The 19,416-nt window shown below is 35.4% G+C and overlaps 1 protein-coding gene across 1 annotated transcript in view; it reads left to right on the forward strand.

The window, feature by feature from the left end:
* MSH4 (mutS homolog 4) overlaps positions 1–19,416 on the forward strand; it is an 84,296-nt gene that overhangs the window by 38,158 nt on the left and 26,722 nt on the right. Inside the window, exons 9-10 of the mRNA XM_014850040.3 lie at positions 15,630–15,704; positions 18,462–18,526. Of these exons, the coding sequence (XP_014705526.3) occupies positions 15,630–15,704; positions 18,462–18,526 (140 nt within the window). The remainder of the gene's footprint in view (positions 1–15,629; positions 15,705–18,461; positions 18,527–19,416) is intronic.

Below are 19,416 nucleotides of genomic sequence, written 5' to 3' on the forward strand. Positions count from 1 at the left end.
GTTCAGGTTACCTGTTTCTTCTTGAATGAGCTTTGGTAGATTGTCTGTTTCAAAGAATTTGTCATTTCACCGAACTTGTCCAATTTTTTGGCATGATGTTGTTCATAATATCCTTATTATACTTTGTATATTTGTAAGGTTTTTGGTAATGTACTTCTCTCATTCTTGAAATTGGTAACTTGAATATTATTCTTTATACTTAGTCAGTCTGGCCAGAGGTTATGAGTTTTATTGGTCTTCTCAAGAAACCAGCTTTTGATTTCATTGATTTTTCTATCTTTTTTTTCCCTTTTCTTCATTTCGTTGATTTCTGCTTGTATCAATTTTATTTCCTTTCTTCTGCTTACTCTATGCTTAGTTTGCTGTTATTTTTTGAGGTTGTGAAGGTTGAAGCTGAGGGCATTGATTTGAGACCTTTTTTCTTTTCTGATATAAGCATTCAGTAGTACTTTAGCTATATTTCACAATTTTTGATGTTGTGTTTTCTTTTTCATTCAAAAAAGTTAAAAGTACTTTCTAATTTCCTTTTTGATTTCTTCTTTGATGTATGGGCTGTGTAGAAATGTGTTATTTAGTTTCCAGTATTTGGGAACTTTCCAGATATCTTTCTGTTATTGATTTCTGATTTAATCCCATAGTGGTCAGAGAACATATGTTATATGATATGGATCCTTTTAATTTAATTTAATTGCTTTTTTTTTTTTTTTTTGGTGAGGAAGATTGGCCCTGAGCTAGCATCTGTTGCCAATCTTCCTCTTTTTTTTTTCTTTTCCTCTCCCCAAAGCCTCAGTACATAGTTGTATATCCTAGTTGTAGGTCATTCTAGCTCTTCTATGTGGGATGCCGCCACAGTATGACTTAATGAGCAGTGTGTAGGTCTGCACCCAGGATCTGAACCAATGAATCCCAGGCTGCTGAAGTGGAGTGCGTGAACTTAACCATTCAGCCACAGGGCCAGCCCCTGGATCCTTTTAATTTTAATGACACTTGATTTTATGGCCCAATGATCTCTTGGTAAATGTTCCATGTGTACTTGAAAACAATGTGCATTTTGCTGTTCTTGCATGGAGTATTCCATAAACGTCAGTTAATTCAATTTGATTGATAGTGTTCTTCAAGTCTTCTATATCATTATTTTTTTTTTCTATTCCATCAATTCTTGAGAGAGACATGTTAATATCTCCAACTATAATTGTGGATTTGTTTGTTTTTCCTTGAAGTTCTATCAGTTTTCATCTAATGTATTTTGGAGCTCTGGTATTAGGTACATAATCACTTAATATTGGTGCTCTTGGTGAATTGATCCCTTTATCATTATAAATTGACCTTCTTTTTTCCCCAGTAATATTTTTGATCTGAAATCTTTTGTGTTTAATATTAATATAGCCACTCTAGCTTCCTTTTGATATGTTAGCATCATATAACTTTTACCATCCTTATGCGCTTTTTTTTGGCTGAGGAAGATTTGCTGCGAGCTAACATCTTTTATATGTGAACCGCCGTCACAGCATGGCCACTGATAGATGCATGGTGCAGGTCTGCACCCAGGAACTGAACCCAGGCCACTGAAGCGAAGAATGCCAAACTTAACCACTAAGCCACCGGGGCTGGCCCCACTGTACTTATGCTTTTAACTTATTTGTGTCTTTGTATTTAAATTGGGTTTCTTGTAGACAACATATATTTACGTCTTGCTTTTTTATGTACAAATCAGAGAATATCTTACTTTTAATTGTGGTGTTTATTCCATTTACGCTTATTGGTATGTTTCTATTTAAGTGTGCCATCATGTTACGTTTACTTCTATTTATCTCATCTATTTGCTTCCTTTTCCCTTTGTTTTTGCCTTCTTTTGGATTAATTATTTTTTATGATCCCATTTTATCTCTTTTGTTGATTTATAAGCTAGAACTGATTGTTTTATTTTAATGGTTGCTTTAGAGTTTATAGAATACATCTTTAGCTGAATTCAGTCCACCTTCAAATAATATTACATCACTTTACATACGATATAAGAACCTTACAGAAGGGGCAACAAAAGCAAAAATAAACAAGTGAGACTGCATCAAACTAAAAAGCTTCTGCACAACAAAAGAAACAATCAGCAAAATGATAAGGCAGCTATGGAATTGGAGAAAATATTTGCAAGTCTTATATCTTATAAGGCGTCAATATTCAAAATATATGAAGAACTCATACAACTCAATGGCAAGAAAACACACAATCCCATTAAAAATGGTCACAGGAATTAAATGAGCATTTTTCCAAAGAACATATACAGATGGCCAAGAGGCATATGAAAAGGGGCCCAACGTCACTAATTATCAGGGAAATGCAAATCAAAACCACAGTGAGATAGCACCTCACACTTCTTAGAATGACTGTCATCAAAAAAACAAGAGATAAAAAGTGTTGGCAAGGATGTGACGAAAAGGAACCTTTGTGCATTGTTGGCGGGAATGTAAATTAATGCAGTCACTATGGAAAAGCCAGCCCTGTGGTCTAGTGGTTAAGATTCAACACTCACTGCCATGGCCTGGGTTCATTTCCTAGTTAGCATGACCATCTGTCAGTGGTCATGCTATGGTGGCTGTGTGCTGCTGGGATGCTGAAAGCTAGTATTTCAAATGCTAGCATGGTCACCCATGGCGGGCAGGTTTCAGCAGAGCTTTCAGACTAAGACAGACTAGGAAGAAGGACCTGGCCACCCATTTCTGAAAAAATTGGTCATCAGAACCCTATGAATATCAGCAGAACATTGTCTGATACAATGCTGGAAGATGAGAGGATGATGCAGAAAGACCTGGCAGGGTGCTGCTCTGCTGTATATAGGGTCATTAGGAGTCAGAATCGCCTCGACAGCATTAACAACACTATGGAAAACAGTATGGAGGTTTCTCAAAAAATTAAAAATAGAACTACCATGTGATCCAGCAATGCCACTTCTAGGTATATATCCAAGGAAATGAAAACAGAATATCAGAAGAGATATCTGCACTCCCATGTTCATTGCAACATTATTCACAATAGCCAATATACAGAAACAACAAATCTCCATCAGTAGGTGAATGGATCAAGAAAATGTGACACACACACACACCCCCACACCCACATATATATACATATATACAATCAAATATTATGCAGTCATGAGAAAGAAGGAAATCCTGCCATTTGCAACAACATGGGTGGAACTTGAGGGCATTATGCTCAGTGAAATAGGACAGACAGAAAAAGATAAATACTGTATGTTGTCACTTATATATAAAGCCTAAAAAAAAAGCAAATTCATAAAAACAGAGAGTAGAAAAGTGGTTGCTAGGAGCTAGGAGTTGGGAGAAATAGGGAAAAGTTGGTAAAAGGGCACAAAGTTCATCTATAAAATGAATAAGGTCTGAGGGTCTAATGTAAAACATCGTGGCTATAGTTGATAACCCTGCATTATATAGTTGAAATTTGGTAAGAGAGTAGAACTTAAAAGTTCTCACCAAACAAACAAACCAACCAACAAAGGATAAATATTTGAGGTGATGAATGTGTTAATTAACTAGATAAGGAGACTCCTTTTGCAATGTATATGTATATCAAATCACCACAATGTACACTTTAAATATCTTACAATTTTTTATGTCAGTTATAACTCAGTAAAGCTGAAATAAAGGGAAAAGGACATTACAGTAGGATGCTGTCATCCCTCCCTTCCCTTCCCTTGTGGTATTGTTGTCATGTGTTTTACTTCTTTTTTTTTTTATTTTCCTTTGTTCCCCCCAAAGCCCCCCAGTACATAGTTGTATATCTTTAGTTGTGGGTCCTTCTAGTTGTGGCATGTGGGACGCCACCTCAGCATGGCTTGATGAGCGGTGCCCTGTCCGCACCCAGGGTCTGAACTGGCGAAACCCTGGGCCTCTGCAGTGGAGTGTGTGAACTTAACTGCTCGGCTACGTGCTGGCCCCTATTTTACTTCTATATATATCTCACAGTTCATTGTTTTCTTAATATGTTCTATCGAGGTAGAATTCACAAAGCATACACTTCACCCATTTAAGTGTTCAATTCCATCATTTTTAGTGTATTTACAGAGTTTTATAACAATCACTACAGTCAATTTTAGAACATGTTCATCACCCCAAAAAGCAACCCTGTCCCCATTAGCAATCACTTCCCATTCCTCCCAACCCTCTTCCCCCAAGTTCTTGGCATTTACTAATCTTTCGTCTGTCCCTATAGATTTGCCTGTTCTGGACATTTCATATAAATGGAAGCATACAATATGTAGTCTTTTGTGACTAACTTTTTTCACTTAGCATAATGTTTTCAGGTTAATTCATATTGTAGCATATAACAATACTTGATTTTTCTTATTGGAAAATAATATTCCATTGTGTAGATATAGCACATTTTGTTTAAGTGTTCATCAGTTGATGAACATTTGAGTTGTTTCCACTTTTGATTTTTATGAATAGTTCTGCTATGAATATTCATGTACAAGTTTTTGTGTGGACGTAAGTTTTCATTTATCTTGAGTATGTACCTAGGAGTAGAATTACTGTGTTTTATGATAACTCTATGTTTAATTGTTTGAAGAACTGCCAGACTGTTTTCCAAAGTGACTGTGTCATTTTACATTCCCATCAGCAGTCTACGAGGGTTCCAATTTCTCCAGTCCTTGTCAACACTTGTTATTATCTGACTTTTTGATTCTAGCCATCCTTGTGGGTGTGAAGTGGTATCTCCTGGTTTTTATGTGCATTTCCATGATAACTAACAATTTTGAGGTCTTTTCATGTGCTTTTTGGCCATTTGCCTATCTTCCTTGGAGAAATGTTTATGCATGTCCTTTGCTCATTTTTATTTGGGTTATTTGTCTTTTTATTATTGAGTTGTAAGAGTTCTTTATATATTCTGGATGTAAGTTGGATATATGATTTGCAAATATTTTCTACTGTTATTTGGGTTGTCTTTTCACTTCCTTAATGATATCCTCTGACAATATATGTTAATTCTGTACCAGAAGGATAAATATTTAACTCTTTCTCTTTTTTTGAGGTAATACTGGTTTATAAGATTATATAAATTTCAGTTGTACATCATTATGTTTCAATTTCTGTGTAGATTACTTCATGTTTACCACCCAAAGAGTAATTATCCTTCATCACTGTACACATGTGCCCTTTTACTCCCTTTGCCCGCCTCCTCCCTCCTGCCGCTCTGGTAACCACCGATCTAATTGCATATCTATGTGTTTGTTTGTTCTTGTTCTTATCTTCCACTTATGAGTGAAGTCATATAGTGTTTGGCTTTCTCCATCTGACTTATTTCGCTTAGCATAATACCTTCCAGGTACATCCATGTTGTCACAAATGGCAAGATTTCATCTTTTTTTGTAGCTGAGTAGTATTCCATTGTGTATATATACCACATCTTTATCCATTCATCTGTTGGGCACTTAGGTTGTTTCCAAGTCTTAGCTATTGTGAATGATGCTGCAATAAATATAGAGGTGCAAATATCTTTTTGAATTAGTGTTCTTGTGTTCCTTGGATAAATACTCAGAAGTAGAATAGCTGGATCGTACAGTAGTTCTATTCTTAATTTTTTGAGGAATCTCCATACTGTTTTCCATAACATCTGTACCAGTTTGCATTCCCACCAGCAGTGTATGAGGGTTCCCTTTTCTCCACGTCCTCTGCAGCACTTGTTATTTCTTCTCTTGTTAATTATAGCCATTCTGATGGGCATGAGGTGATATTTCATTGTAGTTTTGATTTGCATTTCCTTAATAATTAGTGATGTTGAAGATCTTTTCCTGTGCCTGTTGGCCATCTGTATATCTTCTTTGGAAAAATGTCTGTTCAGATCCTTTGTCCATTTTTTAATTGGGTTGTTAGTTTTTTTCATTGTTGAGTTGTATAAGTTCTTTATATATTTTAGATATTAACCCTTGATAGGATATATGATTTGCAGATATCTTCTCCTAATTGTTAGATTGTCTTTTCATTTCGTTGATGTTTTCCTTTGCTGTGAAGAAGCTTTTTAGTCTGATGTAGTCCCATTTGTTTATTGTTTCTTTTGTTTCCCTTGCCTGGGGAGACATGGTATTCAAAAAGATGCTGCTGCGACCAATGTCAAAAAGTTACTGCCTATGTTTTCTTCTAGGAGTTTTATGGTTTCAGATCTTACATTCAGGTCTTTAATCCATTTTGAGTTAATTTTTGTGTGTGGTGTAAGATAATGGTCTACTTTCATTCTTTTGCATGTGACTGTCTTTTACCAACACCATTTATTGAAGAGACTTTCCTTTCTCCATTGTGTGTTCTTGGCTCCCTTGTCAAAAATTAGCTGTCCAAGTTGTGTGGGTTTGTTTCTGGTCTCTCAATTCTGTTCCATTGATCTATGTGTCTGTTTTTGTGCCAGTACCATGCTATTTTGGTTACTATAACTTTGTAGTATATTTTGAAATCAGGGAGTGTGATTAGCTCTCTTTCCTTTCCCTTCTTTTATAAACTCGGACACTTCCCTACCTCCCATCACCCAGAAGGGTTATTAACATAATTTTAGTTAGAGCAAAATTATGACTGTTCATGCTACACAGAGCTGAGCTTGCACAATTTTCTGTATTTTTTTCCCCAGAATTAATAACCATTTTTCTATTTGTTTGGTTTACTATGTACTTTCACTAATTCAGACATAGATATTTCCAACAATTGTCTAAATATCCTCTCAGTATATTCATTCACCACAGATAATCAATTTAAACCTCTGGAAGATATTTCTCCCATAACTTCTGACCTGTTCCAGTCTGGACAGCTTGTCTCTCTTTCTCTGGTATGCAGCTGTGACTCCAAGTCCTCTCTTCAACATCATTCTTTGTCTCTCCTATGTTGGAGCTCCTGTTTTTTGTGTCTCAAGTCTTCCTCTGTTTTGGCTTACTCTCTCCTTTTCGTGGAGCATGTTCTTTAGTAAATTTCTGAGAAAGAGTGAGAGTTTGCATGTCTGGAACATTTTATTTTTCCCTCATAATTTATTGATAGTTTATCTGAAAATAGAATTCTAGTCAAGAAGTAATCTTCTTTCAGAATTTTGGAGGCATTCCTCCACTGTCTTGTAGGCTTCTAATTTTCCTGTTGAGAAGCTGAAACCATTGTGATTCCTCGATTTTGGATATGACTGACTTTTTTCTTCCTTCCCTTCTCTGGAAGCATGTAAGACCTTTTGATTTCAACATTTTACAAAGGTGAAAATAAAAATTAAATAAAATCTCAAACCTTCAGAAGATTTGCAAGTACATTACAAAGGACTTACCTCCTGAAACTTTTAAGAGTAAGTTGTTGACATGATGCTCTATCACTCCCACATATATTAGTATTCCTTAAAAACAAGGATATTCTCCTATTCAACCACAGTAAACCTTCAAAATAAAGAAATTAATAATGATAATACATTTAATCTTGAAATCTCACTCAAGTTTAGCCAATTTTACTGATAACGTCCTTTATAGAAAAAGGATTCAGTTAAGAATCAAGGATTGCCTTTAGTTTTTGTGTCTATTTTATCTTCAGTCATGACCTCAACACTTGGAAATTACAGCTGTTATTTTCCCTCAATTCGAGTTTGTCTGATGCTTCCTCATCCTTAGATTCAGATTATGTACCTTTGGCAGGAATATCACAGAAATGAGGTGTTCTCGTAATTTATCAGATGGCTCACGATTTTGATTTGTCCCATTATGATGTTAACTTTGTGCACTTGATTGAGGTGGTGTCCACCAGGCTTCTCCACTGTAAAATTACTATTTTCCTTATGTAATTAATAAGTATTCTGTGGGGAGGTACTTTGAGACCGTGTAAATATCCTGTTCCTTATCAAACTTTCAGTTTATCTATTTAATCTCTGTGGACTCATGGTTTCATATTTTATTCAATTGGTTATAATCCCTTACTATCAATATTTATCTTGACTCTGAAATTGTCTCAGATTGGCCAGTGCAAACCCCTGCTACTTGGTGTCTATGTCCTTTGGAAATGCTCCCATGATTCTTTGAGCACTTTATCACTTTCTGGCTCAAGAAAATGAACCAGGCTTTTCTTGTACTTTCCCTCCTCGAGCCTTTGAATCAACCATTTCTCCCAGGTGTCTTGGTTCCTTTTAGTGGGGTTTGGTATTTAGAAATCAAGATCTGGGCACTAGGTGTACTCTTTGCTATTGTGGTACCATTGCTCTGAAGCCCTCTCATGGCTAGGGAATGAGTATATGTATATGAATAAATATATAAATATGTAAATATTTACCTCTGTATTTATTTCTATATCCATCTATACAATTGAAAACCATGAGTTCACACAAATACCTCCAGTTTCGAGCCAACATTTCAGGGTTCATGCTTGTTTTCTCCCTTTCTGTATTATTAATTCCCTTCTCTGACAGTGAGAAACCTAGCTCCTATTATCCTTAATATATTACCATGTTTGACCTATGCTCCTGTATGTGACTAATCTCCGACAACTGCCACTCCTTCCCTCATGCAATACCACCCCATTCTGCCTGTGCTCCAGTACTCCCTACTAAACCGTCTTCCTATGCAGAAATCCTCACTCTCTCAGGCTCTGATACTCTGCATTAAGCTGTCCTCTTATGCAGAGACTTTCTTCAGCCTACTTGGGATCCAAAACCTATGCCTGCTGCCTCGCCTTCCCTTGCCTGGATACCCTCTTGACCTTGTTCAGGCTCATATACTCTGTGCTGGTAGCCCTCCAATATGGCACCCTCCGTGTCCTCCTGTGCTGTGCCACCTCTCTGTTCTCACCCTGTTCTGGCTTTACTTTCCCCACACCAAAGATGCTCTCTTCTTGTTTGGATCCTGATAACTAATATTAAATCATAGTGTTCATATTAAAACAAAATTATTTCTGAATATATATGGAGCATTATTTAGTTTGGGATACACTGTTGCTAGTGTGTATCATTAACTGTTTTTACTTTCTATTTGTTGACCAATGTTTTGGGGTCCGTTGAATATCTTAGGACTTTCAGAGACTTAGAAATGAATCATCAATTATAAATATAGACACACAAAGCATTACAGTTAGCTTTCATGACCTTTTGCCAAATGCCACTGCTTTGAACGATATTTCCAAATGAAAAATAATTTAAATAACTTAAGGAGCAGTTTTACTTATGAGTGACATGTTTTACACAGAAAAATGCAATGTGGTGTAGGAACAGGAACTGTCTACTCTATACTGATAAAATTAGTATGTGTATTAGTTCACTAGGGCTGATGAAACAAAATACGGCACACCGTGTGGCTTAAAACAGCAGAAATTTATTGTCTCACAGTTCTGGAAGCTAGCAGTCTGAACTCGAGATGTTGGCAGGGCCATGTTCCCTTTGAAACCTGTAGGGGAATCCTTTCTGGCCTCTTCCTAGCTTTTGGTGGTTTATTGGTAATCTTTGGTGTTCCTTGACTTGCTGCTGCATAACTTAAATCTTTCCTTTCCTTGTCACGTGGCAATCTCCCTGTATGTCGTGTCTTCACATGGCTGTCTTTTATATGACACCAGTCATTGAATTAGGAGCTCGTCCTACTACGGTATGACGTCATCTTAACTAATTACCTCTGTAATGACCCTATTTCCAAATAAGATCACATTTTGAGGTACTGAGTGTTTAGACTTCACCATATCTTTTTTTCAGGGACACAATTCAACCCTTAACAGTATGTAAGTAAAGGCTTTATTTCAATTTTATTTTGGAAAGAATTTAATCATCAGATTATACCTGAGAGCCTTCTCTTTGTTGTGAACTGTAATGTATAGTATTATATAGTCATATAGCTTCGTATTTTGGTGTCACCAGCTATAGGAATTAGTAATACACATGTTTTTGCATTAGACTATTTCTGATTATTTTAAGAAGGGAATATCAGTTTGACCAACTAGCTCTCTGAGAAGTATCTGTAACTAGCCAGCCAGCTTCTGTAATCAATTTGACTGTCAGATTTTAGAGAAGTCCTCTGGGCTACATTTAAGGTGATTCTGTAAGCTGAGAATCTGGAATCTCTTTTCCTGTCTAGAATAGGCAATCTATAACTAGCTCCATAAGCTTTTTAAGGGTCAGTGTTACTTCCCATCTTTTTTAGTTTTGGGAAGATCAGTCGTAGCTGTAAATTTTTTCCTAACTAGCACATCTGTCCTTTGTGGAGGCTTTTTAAAATACTTTTCAGATGAGATTTACTAACTTTTAAGGAAACTTAAGCAATATATTGACTTCATACATGATTCATGAATTCCATATTCCTTATACTGTTTCTCAGTTGATGTTTTCTTAACCATCTGGAGATATATTTTAGATGAGCCTCTTTCTTCACTTAATATAAACATGTATCTCTTAATTTAACACAATATTTACTAAATTAGTTCAGACTTGTGCTAGTTAAATTGCATGATTTGCTAAAACTTGTGAATGAACTAAATGTTCTGTTGGCTCAATTATATAATTTGTTTAAACTTCTGAATGCACTAAATGTTCTCTGAAAATTTCCGGTGTAAAATTGTTTGCCTAAGATGAGTTCTTGTACTTTTCCCTTAACAATATTGATTTTAGGGGTGGCCTGGTGGCGCAGCGGTTAAGTTCGCATATTCTGCTTCAGCGCCCCGGGGTTCGCCGGTTCAGATCCCAGGTGCAGGCCTATGCACTGCTTATCAAGCCATGCTGTGGCAGGCATCCCACATATAAAGTAGAGAAAGATGGGAACGGATGTTAGCTCAGGACCAGTCTTCCTCAGCAAAAAGAAGAGGATTGGTGGCAGATGTTAGCTCGGGGCTAATCTTCCTCAAAAACAAAAATAGAATACTGATTTTAGAAAATGCATGTTTTCTGATCATAAATATTCACTGAGAATAAAGCTTAAATTTCTTATTTTAATTAACCTAAATGTCTTTTCTTTCTATACAATATTAATTACCTTACTATTTAATGTATTGCATTAAGAACGTTTGTTTATTGCATTAAGAAAGATCCAAAATATTTCTTTCGGCATTTGAAAAGTTTGATATTAAACAAATTTTTTCAAATTTTTACTCAAGTTTCTTTGCTTCATTTTGAATAACTTTTATTTTTTTTTTTTAATTGATTTCAGACTGCCAAATAGAGTATCTGTAGTCCATGGCTCCTTCTTTAATTCATTCAACAAGTAATTTATTTTACCAAGCATTGTGATAAGTTCTAGGGATACAATAAAAAGTAAGTCTCTTATCCAAAGAAATTTAAAGTCCAATGTGAGGTTTGAGTAAAAAAATAGGCAATTACAGTATACTATTATCAAGAACTGTAAGGGATCTTATATTCTACCCTACTTGCAAGCTAACAAGTTAGCCTGTCACAGTTTCATGGATGCTGGCAGAAGTCACAAGACTCCTGGGTCAGAAGGAAGGGACTTCAGTACTCACAACAGTAGCAGTAGCCAGAGTATCAGCATTTTCTTGCGCTGGTTCCCAAGCTCCATTTCCCACAGGGTGATGTGAAGAGAGCCACATGACACCTGCACATGCCGTGTGTTACAGGTGAAAATAGCTGAGCTTAGGGGACCTGGATCTTTTTTAATGGGCAGTAAGCATGCTTGCCTGCTATTCTGGAAGGAGAAACAATCTTTATCTTCTAAGACTTGTAGGTAAACCTGCCCTTTGCTTTAGAAGGAGGAACTATAGTTTTCAAGGCTATTCACTATATAAACATTCTGGAAAAGACTGTCCAACATAAAGGCAAGTGAGTGCCTCTGCTCACAAGATAATGCAGAAATACAAAAGGCCGGTAGAGAATTGTCTCCCAGTTCTCTATGGAGAGACTCTCTCTCTAGCTGGCTTTGAAGAAGCAAGCTGCAAAGAGACTCTGTATTAGTTTTCTATTGCTGCATAACAAATGACCAGCCATAGCAGCTTAAAACTACCATATTAATTATCTCATGATTTCTTTGGATCAGGAGTCTATGTACATCTTAGGTTGGTCCTCTGCTTAGAGTCTCACAAGCTGCAGTTAAGGTGTCGTCCAGGGCTGTATACTTATCTGGAGTACTCTACTATGGAAGGATCTACCTTTCCTCTCATGTGGTGTTGGCAACATTTAGTTCCTTGCAACTGTAGGATTCATAGTAGCTTACTTCTTCAAAGCCAACAAGGTAGGGAGAGATTGGAGAGGGAGACAGAGAAAGAACAAACAGGGAGGAAATCATCAGTGATATACGAAGTTAGGAGAATGCCTGTGTGCCTGTAGTTGGAGAACGCCTCTACAGCAGGATTTCTCAACCTTGGCATTATTGACATTTGGGGCTGGATACTTCTTTTACTGTCCTGTGCATTCTAGGATGTTCAGCAGCAACCTTGACTTCTACCCACTCGATGCCAGTAGAATCTTCCCCGATTGTAACAACCAAAAATGTCTTCAGGCATTGCCAAAGTGAACATCCATGTAATGATCACACAAGAAAAGAAATAGATATTGCCAGTACTTCAAAAGCTCCCCTTCTGCCCCGTCCTATTCATTATTCTCTACTTCCCTCCAAAAAGAAATCACTTTTTTAGTTATCATTTCTTGTTTTTCTTTATAATTTAGTTTTACTTGTTCTTTTTAATACTTTACATGTCAGGAATCATTCAGTGTATATTTTTTATACCTCACTTCTTCTAGCCAACATTATGTTTGTGAGATTTAATCGTGTTGTTGCATGTAGCTGTAGCTCATTTGTTTCCATTTCTGTATAATATTCCACTGTATGAATATGCTGTTACTCATTTCACTGTTGTTGGCCTTTTGAGTTGTTGACACTTTTTGACAATTAAAAATAATACTGCTAAACAATTTTATACCTGTTTCTTACTACAATTGTATACATAATTTTATTTGGTACATAATTAGAAGTGGAATTTCTGAGTCATAGGGTATGCATATCTCCAACTTTAGTAGGTAATGACAAAATGTTTGCCAAAATATTTTTCAAAACAGTTGTACTGATTTACACTCCTATCAGCAGTATATGAGAATTCCCATTGCTCTTCCCCAAAACCTGTTATAGTCAGTTTAAAAATTTTAGCCATAGTGGTTGGTAGATAGTGGTATTTCATTGTGATTTTAATTTGCGTTTTCCTGTTAATGAGATTGAACACCTTTTAATCTGTATGTTGACCATTTGAATATCTTCTTTTGTGAAAGTCTTGTTCGACTCTCTTGCCCATTTTTCCATTGGATTATCTTCTTTTTTATTTGTAGAGCTTCTTTTCATGTAAGCCGTTTGTTGGTTCTGTGTATTGCAAATAATTTTTTCCTCTGTGTAGTTGGCTTTCTTACTTAGTATTGTGGCATAGATTCTGTTGGTGTGCCACCCACATTGCCTTAGCATTTGCTTTTGTACAGGGAAGGCTTCTTTCTGCAAGCAGCTGAAACTCAGTACCTCAGGGCTTTCTCTGGCTACAGGAGAGACCAGAGAGTAATCAGGAGTTGTTGCCCTAGCAATAGGTCTTAACCAATACTGAATAGGAGTTGATGAATAAATACCCCGTTTCCCTTACCTTTGGAAATAGCTTCCAAAGCTTACTCTACACCATCTCTGAGAGGTCTCCAGCGGGACTGAGCCACAGTACCATGCAGTGGTAACCTGATCATCAGTGCATCCTGTATTACTGTCCTTGCCCTCTCTTCTTACTTTCCTACTCCCTTGCCTGTGCTTATTGGAATTACTTTTCAAGTAAATTATTTGCCTTCAAATTCTAGTTTCTCAAAGTTGGCTTTTGGAGAACCTTTCCTGGGTCAGTGGTGGCTTTTGATGAATAGAAATTCCTAATTTAAGTTTAGTGTAGTTTACGTTTTTCCTTTATAGTGTTTGTTGTATCCTGCTTAATCAGTCTTTACCTACCCCAATGTCTTGATTGTACCCATGGGATTTTAATTTGTGAAAGTGACTGAGTGATGACATGGAGAGGTTACTGCCATTAAAAGAAGATTTTTATTACTTACAATTCCTGAGAGTAAGGAGCACAGCACAAAGGATCATGGGGAAGAACCAGAGTTGGTCAGGAGGTGGAAGGAATGAAAGGAAAACATTGCAAAAGCCTTTATTACTACAATAGCAGGAAGTTGTTAGGTGGGAACATCTCCTGTTAGGTAGGAAGCAAAACACATGTTGGAGTTTGTGGTTGGAGGGATTGTAATATAGTCTTTGTGCACCAGCTAAAGCCAGACCATGGGGGAGATGTAAACAACTTTGGCCATTCGTTTGGCCCTGTGATTAATGGATGCCAAATGATCAATTATGAAATTTATAAAAGTTGGTTAGAATACCCAAGGTAATGATGATATTCTTCTTTGTTATATTCTAGATGTTTTATTGTTTTACTTATTTAGATCTACAATCCACCTGGAATTGATATTTGGATGTGGTGTGAGAAAGGGATCACATTTCATTTTTTTCTTATATAGATTCATAATCGTATTGGCACCATTTATGGAAAAGACTGTCCTTTTCCCACTGCTCTGCAGTCAGTCTTTGTCATAAATCAAGTGTCCATATGTGACTGGGTCTATTTCTAGACTCTTTATTCTGTTCCATTGGTCTCTCTGTCTGCCCTTATGCAGATACCACAGTGTCTTAATTTAACTTTAGTATACGATGGTATTTGTTAGAGTTGGTCCTTCCACCTTGTTCTTCTTCAAGATTATCTTGGCCATTTTTGGAAGATGTTCTCCTTTGGTAATAGCGATGATACTTGTCTTCTGTTTGGTGAATTTTACTTATTTTTAATCTTCCAGTTAGTTTCAGAGATCCATTGTAAGAGAGCATGAGATAATTTGTTTTGGGGCTAACAACATTCATTTTGGTGTTTTTCCTAAATTGACCCATATAGTGACAGAACAGTCCAGATATTGTACAATGGGGGTATAGATTAGGGGGCTTCAAAAAGAACCAGTGCCATATGGAATACATAATGTCATAATTGTAATATGCTACAACTCCTTGTCAGTATTGGTAAATTACTCCATCCAAAGATCATCCTCATTTCCCCAGGTTTAGTACCAGTGCTCGGCTCTAGAGATAGTACAATTTAACTTATCAAAGGGTTATTTATAAAATTTAGAATGTTGATGTTGCTTTATTTTGAAAAACTAATTAATTTGTACCACTGGAATTATGAAAATTGTTTTACTTGCACAAACAGGAACCAATGAGGCAAATTTGTGTTATTCTGTAACTATCTGGGATATTCAGTTGCAGCTTTTCAAATAGCATCTATCCACAAATATCCTTTGTGCCTTTTGCAATTCATCTTAGTTTTTTGGTGCTGCTCAGGATTGAACTGTATCTCCTGTCACTACTGTGGATTAAGCTGTACTCAAAGGGCTGAAATAGAAATGAAATTTGGATACGATGAGGTGAACTCTTTTCATTGTCAGACTTTCAGGAGACTAGTGCATTAGTCTTACTATGATGGGGCAGTAATTTCTAACCATTGATTAGGCTGGCATCCTAGCTAGGTTGATATGTAAAAATGTACGGAATATGATAAGCATAAAATCTTTAAGAGGAAAACCCATTCTTGTATTAAATATTTATGGTTTCCACATTTGTATTTTTTTCTTAATAGGTTAATGTAGCTGAATCAAAGATAACAAATTTAATATACCTAAAACATACCTTGGAACTTGTAGATCCTTTAAAGGTAATTTACATGTTTGTATGTCTTCCAAAACGTGTCTAGCATCAGTTTTTTTTAACTTTTTATTTTGAAGAAATTTAAGACTTAGAGAAAGTTGCAAGAATGAGTGAATTCCCATATTCTTTCTCTTTATACACACAGCACACAGACACGTTATTATCCTTATTATTACTCTTACTGAATCGTTTGAGAATAAGTTGCAGTACCTAAATGCTAAAGTATATATCTCCTAAGAATAAGCATGTTCTCTTACATAACCACAATATAATTATAAAATTCAGAATATTTAACATGGTATAATACTATTATATAATGTATAGTCCATATTCAAATTTTTCCAGTTGTCTTAATGATGTTCTTTATGGATTTATTTTTTCTTGATACAGGGTCTAGTCCAGGACCACGCATTGTGTTTAATGTTATATTTCTTCATATTCCTTTAAACTGAAAAGTTTCTCAGTTTTTCTTTGTCTTTCATGATATTGACATCTCGAAGAGTAAGGATCTGTTGTTTTAGAGGATATTCCTCAATTTGTGTGATTTTTTTTCTCATGATTAATTTCAGTTTATGCGTATTTGGCAGTAATACTCTATGAGCAATGTTGTATCTTTCTCAGTACAGCACATCAGTAGGCATATGATATCATTTCCCTGTTCGAGTGCTAACATCTGTTGCCAGTCTTTTTTTTTTTCCTTCTTCTCCCCACAGTCCCCCAGTACATAGTTCTGTATTCTAGTTGCAGGTCCTTCTGGTTGTGCTGATCAATTTCTTCACTGTAAAGTTATAAGTAATCTGTAGAGGGATACTTTGAGAGTGTATAAATATCCTGTTTCTCATCAAACTTTCATCCATTGATTTTAGTATTTCTTGATGAGTCTCACTTGAAGTACTTGTTACTCTGATGGTTACAAATGGGTGATTTTCTCTTCAATTTTTAAATACTCTCCTGTGCAAAACATTTTTTAAATTAAAGTGACACAAAAGAACTGCTTTTTAACATGAAAAATGTGGAAGAATTTTGTTGTAGAGTTCATTCTAATAAATATATACAATGAAAGCAATTTGGCAAAAGTGTTGTCTTTTTTAGAATAAAAGAAGTATAATAAACCTTCCCCCTAAATTGATAGATTTGATGAAACACAAATATCAAACTTTGATATGTCAAAGGCAAGGTAAAAGCCAAAGAAAGGAAAAATTTATAACAAATGACAGACAAATATTAATTTCTGTCATCATAAAACTTGTGTAATTTCATAAGAAAATACTGAAATGCCAGTGGAAATATGGAAAATGACCACAAAATGAGAAATCAAAGTGATTAATAAATCCAACAAAAATGTTCAACCTCAGCATTAGTCAAAGAAATGCAAATTAAAAATCATAGTTTTTATCTATTAAAAAAGCAGTTTTTTTGCTTAATGGATGCAACTTACTGCTAATGAGAGAACAGTGAGACAGACAACCTCTTAGACAACTGGTAGGAGTACAAATTGTATATACTTTATAGGAGAGTTTTGCAATTTATATCATTCTACTTCTAGAAATCTGTCTGAAAGAACTAGTAAGAAATGTTGATCAAAATTTATGCCCACTGATGGTCATTGCAGCTTTATTTATATTAGTGAGAAATTATAAGTAGCACAGAACTCCAATAATTAGAGAAAGAGACTATTTTCCTTAGGGTGGATTTTTTTTTTTTTTTTAAGGAAGATTGGCCCTGAGCTAACATCTGTTGCCAATCTGCCTCTTTTTGCTTGATGAAGATCATCCCTGAGCTAACATCCATGCCAGTATTCCTCTATTTTATATTTGAGGTGCTACCACAGCATGGCTTGATGAGCAGTGTGTCGGTCTGCACCTGGGATCCCAACTCTCAAACCCTGGTCCACCAAAGTGGAATGTACAAACTTAACCACTATGCCACTGGGCCAGCCCCCTCCACAGAGTGGAATATTATGCATTATTTTTTGCTGTGAAAAGTTTCTAATGCTTATGATATAGTATTAAGCAGGGGAGAAAAAGCATACAATGATACAAAATCTTTGATTTAAAGAAGTGACAGGAAATATGCCATAATATTTAGAGTATTTATCTTTGGAAGGGTGGTAGAAATATGAGTGATTTAAATGTTTTTATGTTTTTGTGAATTTTCTAGTTTTTATCAATATGTAAATATTTTTCTATTCATAAGCAAAAAGTGTTCTTATTGCCATTGTCTCATAGCAAACTAAAATAGGAGGTAAAATCAGGTTAACTACGTTTTCTCCTCCTCTTTTATGTTTATTCAAATAGTGACCACTCATAGATTCCATTAAGCAAAATAAAATCCCTACTTTTGCCATGTAAGAATGGAGAAATTGCTCTATTTATAAATAACAAAGCACTTTTTAAATGTATATTTAATCCAAATTTTGGAATGATATGTAGAGTACTCTAGATGTACAATGATAGCTATTTAAGTACCTATCTCTAATAAGTAGTTGAATGTTAACAGTTAGTTGAGAGACAAGAAAAATAAAAGTCATAATAGTAAAGCACTGGATGCCACTTACTAGCCATGTGCTCTTTATTGGGAAAATGGGAAAGATACCATCTGTCCTCACGTAAATACCTAAAATACTTTTTATGAGTATATAAATGAGAAGATGAGGCAAGAAAGCACTTGCTAAACTGTAAAGTATTAAACAAATGTAAAAGGCTATATTTGAATAATGTCATAATTTATTATCCTTAACTATCTTTATTTTATTCTTTAATAGATTGCTCTGAAGAACTGTGACACACCTTTATTAAGAGCTTACTACGGTTCCTTGGAAGATAAGAGGTCTTTGTCACTCAACTGTTAATAAAATATCAGATTATTCCTTTCTTCCTGAGCATAACTGATTTTAAGCACTCTAATTGTATTCTATAGAACAATTACTTGAGCCTTAGTTAATAGAAGCTTTAAACTATTTCAGACTTATAATTATGCATTTCATCTTATAATACCAATAAATAGGGTAACAGCACATTGAGTATTTGTGTTAATGGACAATTAAAATAGCATTAAAAATTGAAATCATATGCAATTTTAATACTTCTTTTTTAGCCATTCTCCATGGAAAGACTTGCAAATATAAAAATATATTCTTCTCTTTTGTTAAATCATGAAGGGCCTAATGTAACCAAAAAATAGTATATATGAATACTGAATAAGACCTAAATACAGTTTAATTTTAATATTTGTTTTTAGCAGTGGCACCTTGGTTCTTGGCCAAAAAGTCTTGTGGTACTTAAAACTGTTATTTTATTGATTCAAGATTCACACCTTGTATGAGGCCACAAATTAAGGTTAATAATAAAAAAAGACTAATTACAAATAAAATATAGAACAGAATAAAACGAAAGTATAGAAAAATAGGTGTTTCCAGACTTCTGGTTTCGTGATCACTGCACTAATCACTGCTAATTGTGAGGTCCTTGTTGCACTGTTTCACCATCTGTGTTTAGTCTCCTTACCCCACCTGAGGGCAAGGACTATGTGTTAATCCTTCCTTGAATCCTTGCACCTAACACAGTGATTGACACATGGGATAAGAAAATGTTTATTGAGTCAATGAGCATGAAGCCAGCATTCTTATAACAGGTCTTCAAGGATATATTTTATACTCACAGGCACAGTCAGTATGTATAACTTCAGGTATCTGTTTATTAGCAGTTGTAAAATTCTTC

Source organism: Equus asinus, chromosome 16, assembly GCF_041296235.1.
Source record: "Equus asinus isolate D_3611 breed Donkey chromosome 16, EquAss-T2T_v2, whole genome shotgun sequence".
In the NCBI taxonomy this organism is placed as follows: Eukaryota; Metazoa; Chordata; class Mammalia; order Perissodactyla; family Equidae; genus Equus; species Equus asinus.